Genomic DNA, 21,312 nt, shown 5'->3' on the forward strand with positions numbered 1-21,312 from the left:
GGTGCCCAAACGGATAAATATACAGAAATATAAGAAATGCGCGTTTTTAATTTATTTAAGTACCTAAATCATATCGTATCATCAATCATAAATTCAGTTTCCACTTAATACTAAGTACCTATATAATTGTACAAAAATCTAGAATGCTGGCCTACTTCACATCATGTTATAAGAATCGGATCCGTAAAATGGGTAAATAGTCCTATCACATCAACTTAATATGCGGTGAACTAATAAAGTTCGAATCAACTAATTCAACTATACCTACTATTTTTATAATGGATCAATTGAATTGAAGTCGTCGTGGCCTAAAGGATAAGACGTCCGGTGCATTCGTGTGCATCGGTGTTCGAATGCCAGGTGGGTACCAATTTTTCTAATGAAATACGTACTCGTCGAATTGGACAAAGAGGTCGACGTGCAACCTAACCCATGCATAGCCCGCTGAGTTTCTCGCCGGATCTTCTCAGTGGGTCGCGATTCCGATCCGGTAGTAGATTCAATCGCAAGCAATTGCTCTTGTTAGGTCTCCTTCGGAGGCGCTCGGGCAGTTGTTAGCAAATCCCAGCTCTCCTGGCTGAGCCTTTGCTCGCCCACTTGTCCCGGTGAAGCTGGAAAGGCCTCCGGGCCACCAGTAATCTTTCAATCATAAAAAAAAAACTTGAGACCTTAGAACTTATATCTCAAGGTAGGTGGGGCATTTTCGTTGTAGATGTCTATGGGCTTCAATAACCATTTAACCACCAGCTGGGCTGTGAGCTCGTCCACCCATCAAAGTAATAAAAAAAATAGCAATCAATAACATTTTCAGTTACTGGAGCTCATGAGGGATTACAACTTAAACGCGGCTGTCCATATTGAGACATTAAGGTCAGAGGCCTATTTACAGTGCACTAATCGAAACCAACTATAAATCAGAAAAATTGAGTGAATGAGTGAAAAAATAAGTCCAATGGTAGTAATGGATCAGGCCACAATATACTTACCCTACCACCAATGCTTGATATAGCAATTATAAACAAGAAGTATAGGAAGTTAGGTAGGATATTGAGGTGAGATATCTGGTATCGATGTGAAAGGATTACTATTTAAATGAAATATTATTTATTGCGAATAATAATAAAATTAAATTGTTAGAACAGACACAATCGACAAAGTATTCCATTTGTAACAAATTTTACTTGACTACATCGGTGGCCAAGGTAGTAGAAATTGGAATAACTGTGAGATTCTGATTAACAGCAAAACACGGATTGATTGGATCTCGAATAGAACCGTGTTCTGGTGTACAGTTAAGGTTATTCTGGCTGATACCTCCATAGTTTCCTTCAGTAGTTAGTTTTAGAGCTACAGCTTGGTTTGGGTCATCTGAAAAAGGGCTTGTGGTGCTGTTTATAGTATCAATCTCGACTTTCTCGTTTTCGACTATAGGTGCCTCAGTAACATTATTTTCTGCTGCCGTATTTAACAATACGGAACATGGGATAGTCGTCATATACTCCTTTGCTGTCTTTGTTATAACAGTTACGATACATTTCGTACCGTCTTGTCCATTGTTGTTCGAATTTATATTTTTGGTATTAGCATCAGGAGAAAATGATGTTGCAATTGCACACGGAATTGCAAGTACTTCTGTAGCTTTTTCGCCGCTAATAGTTAAAGTACAATTAACTAAATCAGATAAAAATGAGTCATTCGCTGGGGAAGAATCATTTGCAGGTGCAACTGCAACCGGTTGTCCTCTGTTATCATAAATAACGGTGTGATGGCGATTTCCAGTAGATCGAGCCAAGTTCCAGAGTGCTAATCCAGTAAGAAGAGTTCCTACCCCGGCTCCTGCAATCCCAACACCTGTAAGCGCACTTCCTGTGCGACTAACCCCACCAAACCCTCTACCATTATTCGCAAGGTTTCCAAAGTATCCAGGCATTTGTGACGCGTATCCTGGATTATAATTTCCATATCCTCCGAAATTGTTCCCAGCACTATATGGCGGTGGAGGTCCTTGTGGATGGTAGTATTGGTTTCCGTTATTAGTATATTGGGATTGTCCTTGATGATAAGGTACTCCGGCTCCTGAACCTGATAAGCCGTTATTTGGTTGAGGATAGCTTCCGCCTTGTTGTTGTGGATAGTTACTTTTTGCCTGTTGTGTCATTCCACTTCCTGTTTGCGGTGAGTTACCAGTACCAGAACTACCGGAAAGACCGGAATTGGACGATGGGTACGAATGACTCTGCTGATTATTTGTTCTAGTTTGTTGGGAGTTCGAATACTGAGGAGCATTATTTCTTTGAACAGTTTCTTGATACTTGGGTGGTTGTTTTGGCTGGCTGTTCCCTGACAGTCCTGTTTGACTAGAAGGATAGGAATGACCTTGACCTTGACCAGATGATTTGGATTGCCACGAAGAAAAGCTTTGAGTATTTGTAGCTGGTTTTTCCTGCCATCCGGATAATGACGGCTTATGCGCTGCCGACTGAGGATAACTAAAAGATGTTGGGGCTGGTTGAGGCTTGTAGCTAGTTCTCTTACTTGATCCTCGACTCGAACTTCGACCGCTTGAAATCTTTTTACACTCAATACAAATGAATATGCACATTATAAATATTAATAGTTTTTTATCCATCTTGCGAAACACTTTAATTTCTCCGATCCGTCCAAACAGTTTTATACGATACAGATGCGATCGCCAAGGAGCGTTTATTAGTACTAACTCAGTGTTCGCTTCTAGTACATTCTGTCTCGTATATTGAGTTAAGTGAGTAAGTGTGTGGTCGATTGTTGTTCGCCCACCCTACTGCGCAATACGCCGTTGTAACTATGTAGAGTTATAATATTCTTGGAACATGCTAACAACTCGACCCCTACCAATGGGCTTCGACGAATCAATACTTTTACAGAGAAACACGTACAGGTCGATAACGGTCATTCACACTGATTTTTGTTTAAGAAGCGATCAGTAACACTGAACGAAAATTTCACTAAATTCAATCTATTATAGAATAATAATACCTCAATAGAATCACAAAACAAATTTAATCTTATTTGATCGTGTTAACGTGATTTGTCCATAATATAATGACGAGGTCCCGTCGACTGTAAACACCCAAACGGTACATCCAACTCGCAAATTTGGTTCGTACCACCCCTACTATTATAGATCCAACTATAGAAATGAATCAACCTACCGAACCAACCCACTCTAGCTCAGAACATGCTCAATAGTCGAGATAGGAAATAATGAGAGAGACCCAAAAAAAGATCTGAAAACAAGGTGAGTTTACTAACCTAACAGACCCAAGGGGGAAAATGGCTACTCGATCCCTAACTCGCGGTAGGCAGCAACTTGGCTATGCCGCTGAGATTATTTGCATCCATGAGCTACGACTTCCACCTGATGGTGAATGATGATCCTTCTATGTGATGATGAGTTTATCTCGAACTCGACTGCCCACAGTCACAATAAAAAAGGGTTTATTGTTATTATTATTATTTCTTTCATTTATTGACGCATAAAACAAATTACAACCATAGAAATTATAAGCTTAAATATTTAATATAACAATCTAGATTGCCATTCATAACAGGTGCATACAGAAAAATTATAACAATTGAACTGATGCCTAAATACCTTTTGTGTATATATACATGTATATACATACACACATACGCTCACACACGTATGTTAGTTACTATCTAATTAAATTAAATCTAATGTACATATATAATAATAATAAATGATTATTATTATTAATACTAATTTACATATCGACAATATTATAATATTTCATAGATATCGGATATTTGACCATGAATATCTACGGTTACAGTAAAAAACACGGTATTGAATTTAATTTCAATTGACGTACCTTGACCTATAGGTACGTTGGAGAAAGAGTAGCTCAATCCCCTTGAGGTGGTCACCCGTATGATTGCAGTGACGACGCTCAGGCAAAGAACTACTTCACATACTTACATATTTGGTGAATCACACTCCACGCTACTTACTGGTGGTAGGACTTCCTGTGAGTCCGCGCGGGTAGGTACCACTTCCCTGCCTATTTACTGCCGTGAAGCAGTAGTGCATTTCGATCTGGAGGGTAGGGCAGCCGTTGTAACTATACTGAGATTTTAGAACTTATATCTCAAGGTGGGTGGCGCATTTACGTTGTAGATGTCTATGGGCTCCAGTAACCACTTAACACCAGGTGGGCTGTGGTGAGCTCGTCCACCGATATAAGCAATAAATAAAAAAAAACAAAAAAAAAAACGCGTGAGCAATCTCGCAGGAGATTCGGCTACCGATGAAAAATATGACTTACCGCTTATGAGAGACACACTAGCATCATCAATAAGTGCTATGCATAAAATCCAACATTTTTTCAGAAATCTTAATCTACACGAGCTGCTGAAAAAGAAGGTTATTAAATTCAAAGTAGAAGATTAATCATAGTCTAGACTTAATCCGCTTTGCTTTACAGTTTGTTTTCCGCTTTAGCTTATGCTTTACGGACTATTTTAGAGATTTTAGTCCCTAAAACATGTCATAAGATTGACAGTGTTCCAGTCCCCATAAAGAAAGTACGTGTAAACGTTCAAAATATTGTATTTAAGCCCTATTGATACCGCTTTATATTTTTAAAATACTGTTACGCGCTGGGGTACGAGATAAATAAAAATTCTACCGAAGTCTAAGTTAAAACTGTAAACTTAGAACACTTAAAACACTTCACAAACACTTTAAAATTCTCAATTCGCTTCTTCCGCTTCGCTTCAGGTGATCCGTTCGCTGTTTCGCTCTGAGTATCTCCGATTACTAACTGACTCGTGACATCTCTGCAATGCTTTTGTAGTCTATACGACATTCCTAGAATTATCGAGAATATTCCACACAAGTCGATTATTGTGTGTTTTCGCTATCTGAAGATAGATGGTGTTGTACTTCTCGGTCTTTCTCGACGTTACGAGTTCCTTTGATATTCGTTTCGGCTATTCGGCGATAGATGGCGTTACTCCCACCGGCGTAACAATACTATGGAATGGACCATAATTTTATATTGCAATTATTGTAGAAATTAACGCGTACTGAAATAATAAATGTTTCACGTAATATAAACAAAACTATAATATGTTTTTTTTAAAGAATATTCATGGTAATGGAAGTCATGTTAATAATAGTATCGTATTTTTAGTAGAATTAATTTTCAGTGTTATCTTCAAAACAATTTGAGCGAAATTTAGAACAGGGGTATGCAGTCATCTAAGAAACAATTTATTTATCACAAACAAAAAAATACGTTTTCATTTGTCGAATAGTACCTAATATCAATCATAAATAGAGTCAAAGATAACGATAAGAATCGACTTAAGATAGGAAATAACATTCGAATAACTAAGGAGATCAGTACAACGACAAATACCAAAAACTTACAACACATTTAATATACAAATTACAAATGCCTTTAAAATCTAATCATTTACAAATTAAAGTAGTTCTGTGTTATATTCCTCTGCTAGTGCTTGTACACTAACTTGTGAATTTTCATCGAAATTTGTTTCAAATTGAAATGTTATTACGATCTAACATGTAGGATAAAACAAAAATAACTTCTGGAAAAAATATGTACCTGCGAATAAATTATTTAAAAAAGATAATGTATCAACACGTCACGTATTTATCTGTTTATTAAGTACAAGAGACACGATAAAAGCAATCAGAACTCAATTAAGATCATAGTTGGTTGACGCTACAATAACAGAAAAGGAAACATCGACAATGTTAAAAGAAATCGTTCTATTGCTTGGTGTTGTAACGCTGTCAAACGCCAGACCCGACTTATTGGATTTCGACTCCAGAAATGTTATAACAGTGCCCCCTAATTGTCCGGGAGGACAACAATGGATTAACGGACAATGTCGTGACGTATGGCGTAACGCTGCTACACCTTCTAACATGATCACGGTTCCTCCTAATTGCCTCCCCGGTCAAGTGTACATCAACGGACAATGTCGTGACGTATGGCGTAATGAAGCTTCCCCTTCTAACATGATCACGGTTCCTCCTAATTGCCCCCCCGGTCAAGTGTACATCAACGGACAATGGCGTGACGTATGGCGTAACGAAGCTTCCCCTTCTAACATGATCACGGTTCCTCCTAATTGCCCCCCCGGTCAAGTGTACATCAATGGACAATGTCGTGATATCTGGTTCAAGAGCATTTTTGGACTATCTGAAAAAAGGTAACTTTTATTGCTTTAAAATCCAAATAAACAATTTGTATTATTTATTAATATAGTATATACTCGTACATACCTACATCTTTTTTGACTAACACTTATTGTATATTTTTATTTATTAAAGTATTATCTACAGAATTCATTTTTTATTACTATGGACGGTCCGACAGGCTCATACAAATTAAGATGTAAATACCCTATTGAGACACGCGGTTAAGAGTTTTGTTTTTGCTACTTAGACAGGTACATACTCACATCCCACCCCATGTTAAGGAGAAATAGAAGTCCGTATAGTTGTGATCTATCAAATGCCGCTACCCACATTAAGACAAGAGGTATATAAGTCTTATGATATAACGCATAATTGCTTAGCAGCCGAATAGGGATTTGAAGTCGTCATGGTCTAAAGAAGAGCGATGAGACTACGCCAATGTACAAATCACGCACGAAGGACCAATTTTTTCTAATGACGTCGTACATAATACACGTTCGCGAATTACTTCCACGACGACGGAAGAACAATGTATAATAAAAATCAAAACCGCGAAAATTTTAGTATTCGTAATTACTTAATAATTGTGATGTAGACCTAATGCCTAAAGATTGGTGGAGGCATTCACGTTTTGATGTCCATGTTCTCCGGTAACCAGGTGGGTCATGACCTCAGCCACCTACGCAATTAAAATAAAAACAAATTTCTATTACTTTATTTTTTTACTGGTAGCAGGACCTCATGTGACCAGGTATCACCACCCCGCCTATTTCTGCCGTGAAGCAGTAGTGCATTTCGGCTTGAAGGGTGGGGCAGCCGTTGTGACTATACTGAGACCTTAGAACTGTATCTCAAGGTGTGTGGCGCATTTACGTTGTAGATGTCTATGGGCTCCAGTAACCACTTAACACCAGGTGGGCTGTGAGCTCGTCCACACATCAAAGCAATAAAAAATAAAAATCTATTTTATTATATTATAGGAAATGAGTTTCCTACGAACTTTTGGACCAGTTTACCATTCATCTAACTTTTAATTGCGACGTACGTTCATGGACACAATCGAATCTCTGCCAATCGCATCATTTTCCTATTATGTTTTATGAATATATATAATGTACACATCAAACTAAACAATTCTTATGGGCAACCAGTTTCATTCCCCCTTTTTTCCTGAAATATGTATTTAAAAATCAATTAGGCATCAATGAAGCTTAAAAACGAAAATAAAGGTGTAATGGCTTGTAAAAGGTGTAATAATAACCAAAAATTGTGTTAATTTTATCGTGATCCTAGTAAGGATATTAATTAGCCCAAAATAATAAAATAATTGTGCTTAAAACGTATACAGATTTCCGGGCTAATCGGACGTATTGGAGTCGGAGAAAATTACCTTTATTCTGTAAATAGATGGTCAAGATGGTCAAGCTAATAGAACCGTGTTAAAAACATCAAGCATTACATACTCAATATTATGTATTTAGTAATTTACATACCTACCAACAATGCTTTTGTAAATTTGTATCGTGGAAAATTCAATCATTTAGATATCACGAGATAAGAAAATCAGAACTATAACGATAATAGTAATCAATGTTTTTGCGACTTAAAAACTGTATAAAACACGGGTAGGCAACACGATCATGCCTTTTTCTGTCTTGAAGCAATCTTGCCTTCCTTCCGACTTCATGTCTCAAGTTCGGTGGGGGCATTCGGATTGCGATGCCTTTGGGCTCTAGTAACTACTTAAGCTGAGATGTTTTTACTGATGGTGGACCTCTTCCGAATCCGCACGAGTAGGTACCACCACCCTGCCTGTTTCTGTCGTGAAGCAGTGATGCGTTTCGGTTTGAAGGGTGGGGCAGCCGTGGTAACTATACTTGAGACCTTAGAACTTATATCTCAAGGTGGGTGGCGCGTTTACGTTGTACGTAAACGTACGTGTGTACGGGCTCCAGTAACCACTTAACACCAGGTGGGCTGTGAGCTCGTCGTAAAAAAAAAAAAAAAGCTCGTCCAGTCATCTAAGCAATTAATCATTAAAAATGTATTTATTAACCACTTTACCTTCCAAGCAAAATTTAGGCGTTTCTTTAATATTATTTTGCGTTCTTTGTTTATGTTCATGAGTTGGAAATAAACATAGATTTCAATGAAAGTGTTATCATTTTATACGTAGATAAAACATTCCAATGCGCCAATGTCTACTTGAAACATTGATAATTGAAGAACTACATGTACCCAATGAAACGGTAAAGTCCGCACTTAAAGTGTTTTTTTTTTTCTAAATAATCAAAAACTATGTACTGTATGTAATTTGTATAAATTTCTCAATTGAAAACTTACTACCGTGCTATGCACTTCACAGACGAAATGCTTTGATTTATGCAATACTCACTTAGAAGCCTAAACTCTACAAGGAGAGCCAAAACCTCACTTTTCTCCGGTGACCAAAGTGGCAATGCGTATTATTAGCCTGCATCGCTAGATAGGATCTTCTTTATCCTCTTGCCCTTGCCCCATATTATGTGAGATCGGGGCTGCATGATCTCTTATAATGTTACATTTGGCATGAATCTTTTATAACCGTCGTCGTTTGAAGTCTTCATGGCCTAAAGGATAAGACGTCCGGTGCATTCGTGTTGAGCGATGCATCGGTGTTCAAATCCCAGGCGGCTACCATTTTTTCTAATGAAATACGTACTTACTCAACAAATGTTCACAATTGACTTCCACGGTGAAGGAATAACATCGTGTAATAAAAATCAAACCCGCAAAATTAAAATTTGCGTAATTACTGGTGGTAGGACCTCTGGTGAGTCCGAGCGGGTAGGTACCACCACTCTGCCTATTTCTGCCGTGAAACAGTAATGCGTTTCGGTTTGAAGGGTGGGGCAGCCGTTGTAACTATACCTGAGACTTTAGAACTTATACCTCAAGGTGGGTGGCGCATTTACGTTGTATAAATCTATGGGCTTCAGTAACCACTTAACACTAGGTGGGCTGTGAGCTCATCCACCCATCTTTTTTTTATATTTATTGCTTATCCTTTAGGCTACGACGACTTCCTAAGCAATAAAAAATAAAAATAACCCTCTTTGGGTTGTATCTCCAGTAGGTAGTATACCTATCCATTGCAACGTATCATAGGGATTGACTTCTCTATTTCATCTTTTGGTGTTTTTTTTACTTCATCCGTTTTTGGTTGTATGTTTTTTATTTTGTTATTTTAAATAATAAAATAAATTAAATAATAAAGAACCTGCAGTTATTGTGGTTATACTCGTAATTTCTCTTAAAATGACATTTCATGTCCTTCACAATCAAATACGTGCATGTTAAATTATATGGTATCAGACAAAGAAGATAGTATTCAAATTCCAATAATTTTGTTTCAGGGAGCCTACCCCGTTCGCAAATTTTCCTGGAAATGATGAGCACGTATCATCTGATACGGTTGAAGCAAGAAACATTATATCTATACCGAACCAATGTCCTGCTGGTTATAGACCTGACGCTTTAGGCTATTGCCGTAAAGAATTTAACTGATAAGTAATCGAGCGTTAAGAGCTATTTTCCTCTAACCGACCAGCCGCGATCGATCAGCGTAGTTTCAACTGACAGTTTAAAAGAACGAAAATTTAATATAATATACTTCTTCTCAGCATTTCGCATATATCGCAATCTGGAACTCCGTAATTTGGAGCTGAGTTTAAAAGTAGATATAATTTACTTGTTAACCAAACGAAAATGAACACAAGTTTCGATACGACATCTTTTGTCCAATCGCCTGCGACTAGCCGCTTATTGGAAAATTGGTCTTAGAATATAACGAAGACAGAAAACTGAAAAAACGAATTAAACAAATATTGAAATCTGATAATACTGGTTATTTAATATAGATTTGAAGTAACACACGTTTTTCAAGATACCTTTTTCAACTGAACCGTTACGGGCGCCTATTTACCACGATTAAATCAAGGTGATTCGACGATCCACACGAATATCATGCATCAGCCCGCTGAGTTTCTCGCCAGATCTTCTCAACGGGTCGCGATTCCTAGCCAGTAGTAAATACATTCGCGAAGCAGCTGTTCTTGAGCTGTTAGGTCTATTTCGGAGGCGCTCGGGCAGCTGTTAGCAAATCATAGCTGAGCTTATCATATCATCACTCATAGCTGAGCCTTTGCACGCCCACCTGTGCTGGTGAAACTGAAAAGGCCTCCGGGCCACCATTAATCCTTCAATCATAAAATATAAAAAAGTCACATAGTGATGACGTGTATACCGTTGCTCAATTGGATGCTCATAATTTGACTACTCCTTCCTACAATAATAATTAAACAGTCGACTTGGGACTGATCCGACCGCAACAAACATGTTTTGTTGGATCCCCCGGATTCACTCTCGATACTTTTAGGACCTCAAGAACCGGTCAAAGTCCTCGTTGAACTAACGAAGAGTTCGATTTGGGAATCGGAAATTTCTTTATCGACCGCTCTTGCCCTTAACAAAACTATTCTTGTTCAGCATTCGTATTTGTACTAAAACTCACGTATTGATTCTGCGCCTTCATCTAAGCAAAAATTCAGCACCAAAGAAAAAATTTAGCGAACACCATTTATTTCATGCAAGATTAAAGTTTATTTTTAACAAAAATCGCAAACACAGTGTGTCCTTCTTGTTTTCGTGGTGTTGAATCGCTATATTATAATCACCTCACGTATTGAGGCTGTGGAGAGGTATGTGAAAGAGAATTGAACACACTAAATATACCCACAGAAAATTAGAAAAGAAGACTAATAAACTGTTGAGAATTATTTTCTTATCAACCGATATTCCTTTCTTATCAACCGATATTCCTTTTTTGTATTTACGAGGCTTGTTTCTATCAATAAATACTTTTGGAAATAGATTGAAGGAACAATTTCCAAAAAGGCAAAATACTTTCTTATAAAAATAAAGTGCTCGTAATCTTAAAGATAAGACGCCCGGTGTACTCGTATCGTATGATGCTAATAAGTAGGCATCAATTTCTCTAATAAAATATGTAGGTATAATACACAATATATCATTATATTCACAAAGGATTTCTACGATGAATGAACAACAACGTGAATTAAACCCACAAACAATATATCAATAATATATAATATACTAGCGGACCCAGCAGACGTTGTCCTGCATAGATAAATACTAATAATAATACCTAGATACCGACTGCAGCGCCATCGACCGGGCTGATTTGTGAATCTAAGCCATCTAGGGTGCCACCCAAACACATACAAAAAAATCATTCAAATCGGTCAACCGTTTAGGAGGAGTTCAGTGACAAACACACGCACAGAAGAAATATATAAGTAGGAAGATCGGTACTTTTTGGTTAATTTACACTGGCACACGAGTTTTATTTTAAAAGAAGAAAATATAAATGACAGATATAAAATTGATATAACTATGTTACGAAAAGGATTTTTTGAAAGAATAAAAGATTTTGTTGTTTAACTAAATATCCACTAGATTTCGCCATACTATCCCACAAATATATCTATACATATATATATATACATAAAGATTTTGAGCATGGTTTCGCTCGTAATATAGTCACAAATAACCTTATTTTTAACCGACTCCCGAAAGGTTATCAATCCATTCTGTTTTATATATATAATATGTTTATATAGGTATTTACAAATAGATAGATTAAGCTATATTAGAATTAGATTAGATTACATTATAATGTAATAAATAAATAGAGATTTTACGTAAGTTTGTGCTTATGTTGTTTTAATCATACTAGAACATACATGAAATAAAAAATATTTTGTTAAGCGCATCATTTTATCATAAATGACCATCCATACCTTCAATCACATCACTTTCTCCAAAATGGCTAGTACTAGCGATAGGAACTTCATCTTTATCATCATCATAATAATATGTATCATGATCGAAATCATCTGCATATTCGATGTCGGATAAGCGATCTTCATCAATATCGGAATTATCATCACCAACATGAATAATAAATTCTTCAGTCAACGTGTCCACCACATAATCCTTTCCTGTATTGCTCTTCTATTTTATTCACTTTTCGGCACAGCTTATTCCAATCAGTGTCAGCCATCATTTGACCACCAATTGACTTTTTACGTGATCAGGTCGGTCGCAGCTTTAAAGCTCCAACTAACGTTCTTGCTGCTAACGTATTTTTTTAAATATTTATTGCTTAGATGATTGGACGAGCTCACGGCCCACCTGGTGATAAGTGGTTATCGGAGCCCATAGACATCTACAACGTAAATGCTGCCACCCACCTTGAGATATAAGTTCTTAGATGTCAGTATAGTCACAACGACTGCCTCAAACCTTGCCCTTCAAACCAAAACGCATTACTGCTTCACGGCAGAAAGAGGCGGCGGGGTGGTGGTACCTACCCGTGCGGACTCACAAGACGTCCTACCACCAGTAATTACGCAAATTATAATTATGCTGGTTTTATTTTTTATTACACGATTTTTCCTTCACCATGGAAGTCAATCGTGAGCATTTGTAAAGTACCCGTCACCCCGATAGAAGTTAAAGACTTGATCAAAGACCTACGTCCTCGCAAGGCTCCCGGTTCTGACGGTATATCTAACCGCGTTATTAAACTTCTACCCGTCCAACTCATCGTGATGTTGGCATCTATTTTCAATGCCGCTATGGCGAACTGTATCTTTCCCGCGGTGTGGAAAGAAGCGGACGTTATCGGCATACATAAACCCGGTAAACCAAAAAATCATCCGACGAGCTACCGCCCGATTAGCCTCCTCATGTCTCTAGGCAAACTGTATGAGCGTCTGCTCTACAAACGCCTCAGAGACTTCGTCTCATCCAAGGGCATTCTCATCGATGAACAATTCGGATTCCGTACAAATCACTCATGCGTTCAACAGGTGCACCGCCTCACGGAGCACATTCTTATGGGGCTTAATCGACCAAAACCGTTATACACGGGAGCTCTCTTCTTCGACGTCGCAAAAGCGTTCGACAAAGTCTGGCACAATGGTTTGATTTTCAAACTATTCAACATGGGCGTGCCGGATAGTCTCGTGCTCATCATACGGGACTTCTTGTCGAACCGCTCTTTTCGATATCGAGTCGAGGGAACCCGCTCCTCCCCACGACCTCTCACAGCTGGAGTCCCGCAAGGCTCTGTCCTCTCACCCCTCCTATTTAGCTTATTCGTCAACGATATTCCCCGGTCGCCGCCGACCCATTTAGCTTTATTCGCCGACGACACGACTGTTTACTATTCTAGTAGAAATAAGTCCCTAATCGCGAAGAAGCTTCAGAGCGCAGCCCTAGCCCTAGGACAGTGGTTCCGAAAATGGCGCATAGACATCAACCCAGCGAAAAGTACTGCGGTGCTATTTCAGAGGGGAAGCTCCACACGGATTTCCTCCCGGATTAGGAGGAGGAATCTCACACCCCCGATTACTCTCTTTAGACAACCCATACCCTGGGCCAGGAAGGTCAAGTACCTGGGCGTTACCCTGGATGCATCGATGACATTCCGCCCGCATATAAAATCAGTCCGTGACCGTGCCGCGTTTATTCTCGGTAGACTCTACCCCATGATCTGTAAGCGGAGTAAAATGTCCCTTCGGAACAAGGTGACACTTTACAAAACTTGCATAAGGCCCGTCATGACTTACGCGAGTGTGGTGTTCGCTCACGCGGCCCGCACACACATAGACACCCTCCAATCCCTACAATCCCGCTTTTGCAGGTTAGCTGTCGGGGCTCCGTGGTTCGTGAGGAACGTTGACCTACACGACGACCTGGGCCTCGAATCAATTCGGAAATACATGAAGTCAGCGTCGGAACGATACTTCGATAAGGCTATGCGTCATGATAATCGCCTTATCGTTGCCGCCGCTGACTACTCCCCGAATCCTGATCATGCAGGAGCCAGTCACCGTCGACGCCCTAGACACGTCCTTACGGATCCATCAGATCCAATAACCTTTGCATTAGATGCCTTCAGCTCTAATACTAGGGGCAGGCTTAGGGACCCCGGTAACCGTACTCGTCGAACTCGACAAAGAGGTCGACGTGCAACCTAACCCATGCATCAGCCCGCTGAGTTTCTCGCCGGATCTTCTCAGCGGGTCGCGATTCCGATCCGGTAGTAGATTCATTCGCGAAACAATTGCTCTTGAGTTGTTAGGTCTCCTTCGGAGGCGCTCGGGCAGTTGTTAGCAAATCCCACCCCTCTTGGCTGAGCCTTTGCTCGCCCACCTGTCCTGGTGAAACTGGAAAGGCCTTCGGGCCACCAGTAAACTATCAATCATAAAAAAAAAAAAAAAAAAAAAAAAAAATTTGTAAAGTACGTATTTCATTAGAAAAATTGGTCCAATCACGTATTCAATAAGGCCGGCGCCACCCCCGTTCTTGCCTCGTTCCCCCAAACAGACCCAAAAATGAACTTCTGCGCATGTCAAGATCAGCAAGCGCAGCTCAAGACTCGTACCGATTACTTTACCTGGGTTGGTTATGTAATTAGAGGCAGCCACGATTTTGCGAAAGCTCACAATTTTCTCGCAGCTGTCATCCGAGTGTCTTCGCAGAGTCCTTGAATACTTCGGTCACGTTGCAAGGATGGGTGGAAACAACTTCAAGAAGCTCATCGTGACCGGTAAAGTCGATGGTAAAAGCCCTCGGGGGCGCAGCCCAACCGACCAGATCCGCACCACTCTTGATTCCTTATTTCACAACGCCCTCCAAGCCGCCAGAGACAGAAACAGATGGAAAAAGATCGTGAGAGAGAAAGTCATACAGAAGGGTGGTCACGACCCTCAGAATTCAGGAATACGACGCAAGGAGGAGGAGTAGTTTTTATAAAGTTTATATTGTCCAACAATGCTAACACAATTTTACAATCTGTATGGATTTTAAAAGTGTGACAATACCTAACATGTTTTATTATATTTTCACTTAATTCGATAATATTGCCGTATAATTTCGTTATCGCAGTAATTTTCTTTAACATGAAACCTTGTTTATCAAAATTTATACATAATATGTTCGTATGGAATTGATTTGCTATAGGTAACGCGTGGAATAAGCGAGTGTTGGGACACTGTTTTGAGTCTAAGCCCTTTTTTCGAGAACTAGCGTACATTATTTCGATTAGGGAAAGCGACTCATGATTCATACAAGTATGAGCCATTCAAACCACCCGATGACCTACCATCTTTTTTTCCTACCTACACGTTTCTAAATATCAGCAGCACAACCCACTGAATTTCTCGCCGGATTTTCTCAGTGGGCTGCAATTCCGATGCAGAAATAAATAAATAAAATTCGTAGTAAATACTGCGAAGCACTGCTCTTGCTAGAGCCAATGTTAATAAACTCTCTCAGGTCGAGCCCTGTGACCTCACCTACCAGCTATGGCGTAGCTGGAATAGGCTACCAGCGAATAGGTAATGAAAAAAAATAAGAACCGCAAACAATCTGACTTTTGCTTTAATTTATAATTATAATTTCTAATAGATTAAGTAAAACATATAATAAATACAGACTCTTAACAAAATAATAGGCATGATGACTAATTATCAAAATCTATTCTATGATATTCAGAAGTATCTATTAAATCAAAAATATATCATATTTCTGTAGAAAATAAGGGTTTTCATGCAATAAAATGAAATTTAAATTTTAAATTTCTATTTCGCGCAAAAACGCTGTTCAGTGTCATGGCGTCGATCATTACGTCACGGCTCAGTAAACTTCAGTACGTCAATAAACATTAGATGCTTGTTTATTAAATCAAGTTATTTTGCATAATAAATATGAATTCAAAAGTGTGTGGTGTGTGGTCCCTCAGTGCATTAATACATCTATAAAAACTCCGAACAAGTTAATTTGTTTACGTCCAAAATAACAATACAATGAGAAATAAATGGTTAGACTCTTGCACGGCGAGGTCCAACAGGTTGAAGTCTAAATATAACAATTTATTTCTGTGAAGATAATTTTAATGTATGTTTGTACATATTTCGTAAATTCTACAATGATGTGTGACCTTAATTGAGGTCTAAAACTTCATAAGTTCAATATTTTCTGAGATTTCAGTTTATCTCTTGAATAACCAGTAATGTTTGTTTCAATTTTTTTATTATTTTATTCATTTTCCAGTTACCACATGATATGGACAATTATTATGGACAATGGGATTGGTGTCGCAGGTTCACATGAAACCAGGCTGTATTCTCACAAAATTTGAATGCCAGATAGTTTGAAAAAAACGAACAGCTAAAATTATTACAGATAACAGAAATATTAATTTCATGTACTATTTACCATAATTTATCAATTCAGCAATAACCATTAAAAAAATTGTCTGTTAACATACATAACCTAATAGTTTACCCACTTAACATTTATTATGGAAAAAGTAAATTGTAAAATATGTCAAATTTACTGTCAATACTTTGTCAAATTTGTTTGATTCATTGTTTGTAAAAAGAAGTGCAGACTGTATTTACCTAGTCCTGCATTTTATTTGTGTCTAATAATTTGCTATTTTTACTTTTTAGTTTTGCGTGACAACTTATAAGGAAATTTAACAGAAAACATTCCCTCGAGAACGACTGATAAGTCTATTCAAGTATTTATTACTCACAAGTTCAGAAGTAAAGCCGTTCAAACAGAAAATAAATTAATAAATCAGATGACATCACCCTTGAAACCTCATACCCATTCTGTTTCTACATCACCATTTAAAGTTACAAGAGACAATTTCACGTTCCCATGGACATCCACATTACATAAACCTACAAGGCAAATATATCCCCCTGAAGATCAATCTGATAGTGATACTTCTTTTACACCATCTGTAATGCACAGAGAATCATCACCATCAACGATATCTCAAAATTAAATCTATATTAGACTGCAGTGGGATGATACAAGACGATAAAAAACAGGAGGCATCTAAAATTCTGGAATGTACCTTGCTTAAAATTACAAAGAGCCCGCGATCTTACATTGGAGTTCCCAAAAGCTGTTATTTATTACTTAATTGATTTAATAGAAAAACATACTAATATTCCTGCTAACAAAATATACTCATGAGTCTAAACAAAATTAGATTAAATAACCCATTTAGAGAGATTGCTGATGGCTTTTGTGGAACTTCTGTTGTGTAAATGGTAAACTACGATTATAAATGTATTTTAGCGACAGGTAAAGCGAAAAGTTGTTTTGTTAAAATTGCAGTAATCGCGCGTAAGCTCAAAGAAACAAGATGACGTTTACTAAGACGTGACGTTATTCGCTCTGATTGATGTTTAAGCTATCATGGCTGACTGTTGTATTTTGTAGATTTATTTTAACAAATAAATCATAAATCTCGTCATTAATACGAAAATAAATATATATTTCAAAATTCTGGAATCCTGTTTCATTAGATCAGTTAAATATTTTAGCGATACTTGAATACTGTCATCATGCCTGAGCTACAACTTTCATAACGTTATAGGTCTTTTTTTAATAACAAGTTTCATACTGTGTACGACATTATTTGAAATTAAGTAATATTTGTTACAGTTTAAGTACATATGACCTAAACTAATTTTAAAATTAAGTTTTATATTTGAAAAATAAATCAATTTTAGTAATTCGTAAACAGTCAACGGGCTTATAAAAGAAAGAAAAAAATTACTTTTGCTTATAGACAAGTCGATAAAAATGTTGAAATATATTGTATTTTTATTAACTGTTTTCTCTGTTTTAAATATTTTACCAGTTTCGGGATTTCTTAGTAGCGACGTTAAACAAATACGAAGAGAAGCGATAGCACCGGATAATGATTTCCAAATGTAAGTATTTTTGATAATGACAATTTCACAACTTTCTGCTACATTATGAATCATGCAATGTTGTAAGAAATAATGGAGATGACAAAATTCGTGTTTAGTAAGGTTAATTATTTTTCTAAGTATTATTCCTATGTCTGGTTCGAGATCATGTTCAATAACACATGACTTTTCATTACGTGTTTTTAATTTGATGAGATTTTCTGTTCTATTTTTTTGGTGCTGATACAGAACGCATATTCAAACCGAGTGGGCCGTGAGATCGTTCAGCGATAATACGATTAAGTAAAAAATAAAGATCGCGTAGTGTGCGGCGCAGTCTCAATTACCTCAGGTCGCCCATGACCATCACCATTCACGAATCGTAGACATAGATAGATTTCTATTGCCATTATAGACAAATCGGCATACAATAAGTACATAAGTCTATCTGAGAAGAAGTAGTCTATGTTGCTCATGAACAGCAGCTATTTCAGAGGTACAACCAGGCCGCTGCTCAGTGCTAAAACTGCTAAATCTAGAGTATATAATCTCGCATTTATTATTTTCATGTTATTATTTAAGAAGTTTCCAATACATTAATGATGTCGTAGTCACAAAGATTCAAATAAAATCAATACAATACAAGCGAGAAAATAATAAACCTTATAAGATGTTTTAATTACCTATACTTTGTCGAATGCACAATAATAGAAGAGAAACCTATAATTAAAAAAAATGATCCTTAGAGATAGAAGACAATCAAATGATAGAATCGACCCATTGGTTATCGAATCGCGGAATATTATAACTGTGCCCCCGAACTGCCCGAAAGGACAAGAATGGGTTCAAGGGCAGTGTCGTGAAGTATGGCGTAAGGCTGCTATACCCCCTAAATGCTCCGCTTATCAAAATCTCGTCAAAGGCCCATGTCGTGAAATATTTATGAAAAAACTTTTGAGAGGTTCTAGACAAAGGTAATTTTGAATTCTTTGACATCCAAATGAACAATTTTACGTAGGTAGGTATTAAAAACGTAACGTGCTACAGCACGTAACACGTACCTACGTTACTTACAAGTAACGTAGGTAAATCAGTGTGATAATTATTTAAAATATTTTAATTTATCTATTAAGCGTTAAAAATCGGACAATCTAGTGTTAAGATATTACCGGAGCCCATAAACATTAATAGCTTAAATGCCGCCACTCACATTCAGACATGAGTTATAAGTCTATGTTAGTATAGTTTAACGGCTGCTCCACACTTCAAACATTATATAGATAAATGACGCGTTGACACATAAGGTCGAAATCCCAAGCATCTTGTACAGAGGCTGCACATTAAAACTGTCATAAAATAGGCAGAATTCTGGTACGACATGACCCACTATTATTCCTCTAAGTCATAAGTAGTGATTTTTCGGTACCGTTTAAAATGATATTAATGATTATCTCGAACTCAGACAGCATACACAGTTGCTTATGCACGGGAATATACAACTAACCTAGCTAGTTATGTAGCGATACAATACTGTATTCCAACTTACAGTACGGGTAAGCCGTTATACGGTTTAAATAAAAGAGAAAAAACAAATTGTTTCTCGCAGAGGAGAGAGATAATATTCAAATATTCAAATATGAATAATTTTGTTTCAGTAATCCGGAAAAAATCAAGAATGGTCTACCAGGTGCAACTGAATCAAGACGCGGCATACTTAAAGTACCGGATCTTAAATGTCCTATAGGTTCTAGATTAGACGCTTTAGGCAACTGCCGTAAAAGATTTCCTTAGGAAGCACATAAATTGCATAATGACATGTTTATTACAAATTTTGACAAAAAATATTCAAAGGGCAAATTTCCACTAAGCGATCACACACGAGAGATCGTAAGCACAGAGGCCAGTGTCAACAGCGACTATGCACGTTATCCCCAATTTCGTAATTCTGGCTGCATACAAATACCAAGGTTCTGTCATTTGTTCGAAAAAATAAAACGAACAAAATGGTATTGAATTTGCATACAATAAATACCCTCTGTTCGATTGCCCCCTGGTGGAAATTAGTCTTTGTCTTGTCATTGAAATGTAAATATACTGGTTTTGAATAAAGGTTTCATGAAGACGCAGTTTTTAATACACCTTAATGGCGTTGATGCGCAAATAATCTTACGATCTACCTGATATTAAGCAATTTACCAATGCTCATAAACTATCCCGTTCGCGATTTATTCATGGTATTTCGAAGCTTACCAAGAAAGAATAAATCTTAAAAAGTTGGTCATCTTTCATCTACCAAAGCAAGCGCACTCCGTTACTTTTTTTTTACAATTGAAGCATTACTGGTGGCCCGGAGGCCTTTCCAGTTTCACCAGGACAGGTGGGCGAGCAAAGGCTCAGCCAGGAGGGGTGGGATTTGCTAACAGCCACCCGAGCTCCTCCGAGGCAGACCTAACAACTCAAGAGCAGCTGCTTCGCGAATGAATCTACTACCGGATCGGAATCGCGACTCGCTGAGAAGATCCGGCGAGAAGCTCAGCGAGCTGATTCACGGGTTAGGTTGCACGGCGAATTCTTTGTCGAGTTCGACGAGTACGGTTACCGGGGTCCCTAAGCCTGCTCCTAGTGTTAGAGCTGAAGGCGTCTAATGCAAAGGTTATTGGATCTGATGGATCCGTAAGGACGTGTCTAGGGCGTCGACGGTGACTGGCTCCTGCGTGATCAGGATTCGGGGAGTAGTCAGCGGCGGCAACGATAAGGCGATTATCATGAAGCATAGCCTTATCAAAGTACCGTTCCGACGCTGACTTCATGTATTTCTGGATAGATTCGAGGCCCAGGTCGTCGTGTAGGTCAACGTTCCTCACGAACCACGGAGCGCCGACGGCTAACCTGCAAAAGCGGGATTGTAGAGATTGGAGGGTGTCTATGTGTGTGCGGACCGCGTGAGCGAACACCACACTCGCGTAAGTCATGACGGGCCTTATGCAAGTTTTGTAAAGTGTCACCTTGTTCCGAAGGGACATTTTACTCCGCGTACAGATCATGGGGTAGAGTCTACCAAGAATAAACGCGGCACGGTCACGGACTGATTTTATATGCGGGCGGAATGTCATCGATGCATCCAGGGTAACGCCCAAGTAATTGACCTTCCTGGCCCAGGGTATGGGTTGTCTAAAGAGAGTAATCAGGGGTGTGAGATTCCTCCTCCTAATCCGGGAGGAAATCCGTGTG

General features: G+C 38.3%; 2 protein-coding genes across 2 annotated transcripts; one reads left to right on the plus strand and one right to left on the minus strand.

Moving 5' to 3' along the window:
• Positions 1 to 1,087: 1,087 nt before the first annotated feature.
• LOC101744905 (uncharacterized) lies at positions 1,088 to 2,817 on the minus strand. The gene has a single exon (XM_004930419.5). It carries the CDS (start codon positions 2,627 to 2,629, stop codon positions 1,178 to 1,180), a length of 1,452 nt encoding a protein of 483 aa, XP_004930476.1. The 5' UTR covers positions 2,630 to 2,817; the 3' UTR covers positions 1,088 to 1,177.
• A 2,558-nt stretch (positions 2,818 to 5,375) lies between these two features.
• LOC101745048 (uncharacterized) lies at positions 5,376 to 10,142 on the plus strand. The gene is made up of 2 exons (XM_004930420.5): positions 5,376 to 6,243; positions 9,628 to 10,142. Exons 1-2 carry the CDS (start codon positions 5,780 to 5,782, stop codon positions 9,776 to 9,778), a joined length of 615 nt encoding a protein of 204 aa, XP_004930477.2. The 5' UTR covers positions 5,376 to 5,779; the 3' UTR covers positions 9,779 to 10,142.
• Positions 10,143 to 21,312: the final 11,170 nt, after the last annotated feature.

This window comes from Bombyx mori, chromosome 10 (genome assembly GCF_030269925.1).
Source record: "Bombyx mori chromosome 10, ASM3026992v2".
Taxonomy (NCBI): Eukaryota; Metazoa; Arthropoda; class Insecta; order Lepidoptera; family Bombycidae; genus Bombyx; species Bombyx mori.

What these genes read in the sequence shown, in the direction of transcription:
- LOC101744905 (XM_004930419.5), bottom strand. Translation starts at nt 2,629, where the DNA reads ATGGATAAAAAACTATTAATATTTATAATGTGCATATTCATTTGTATT.
- LOC101745048 (XM_004930420.5), top strand. Translation starts at nt 5,780, where the DNA reads ATGTTAAAAGAAATCGTTCTATTGCTTGGTGTTGTAACGCTGTCAAAC. An exon ending in TTTGGACTATCTGAAAAAAG is followed by an intron (nt 6,244 to 9,627) that starts GTAACTTTTATT and finishes ATTTTGTTTCAG; the next exon opens with GGAGCCTACCCCGTTCGCAA.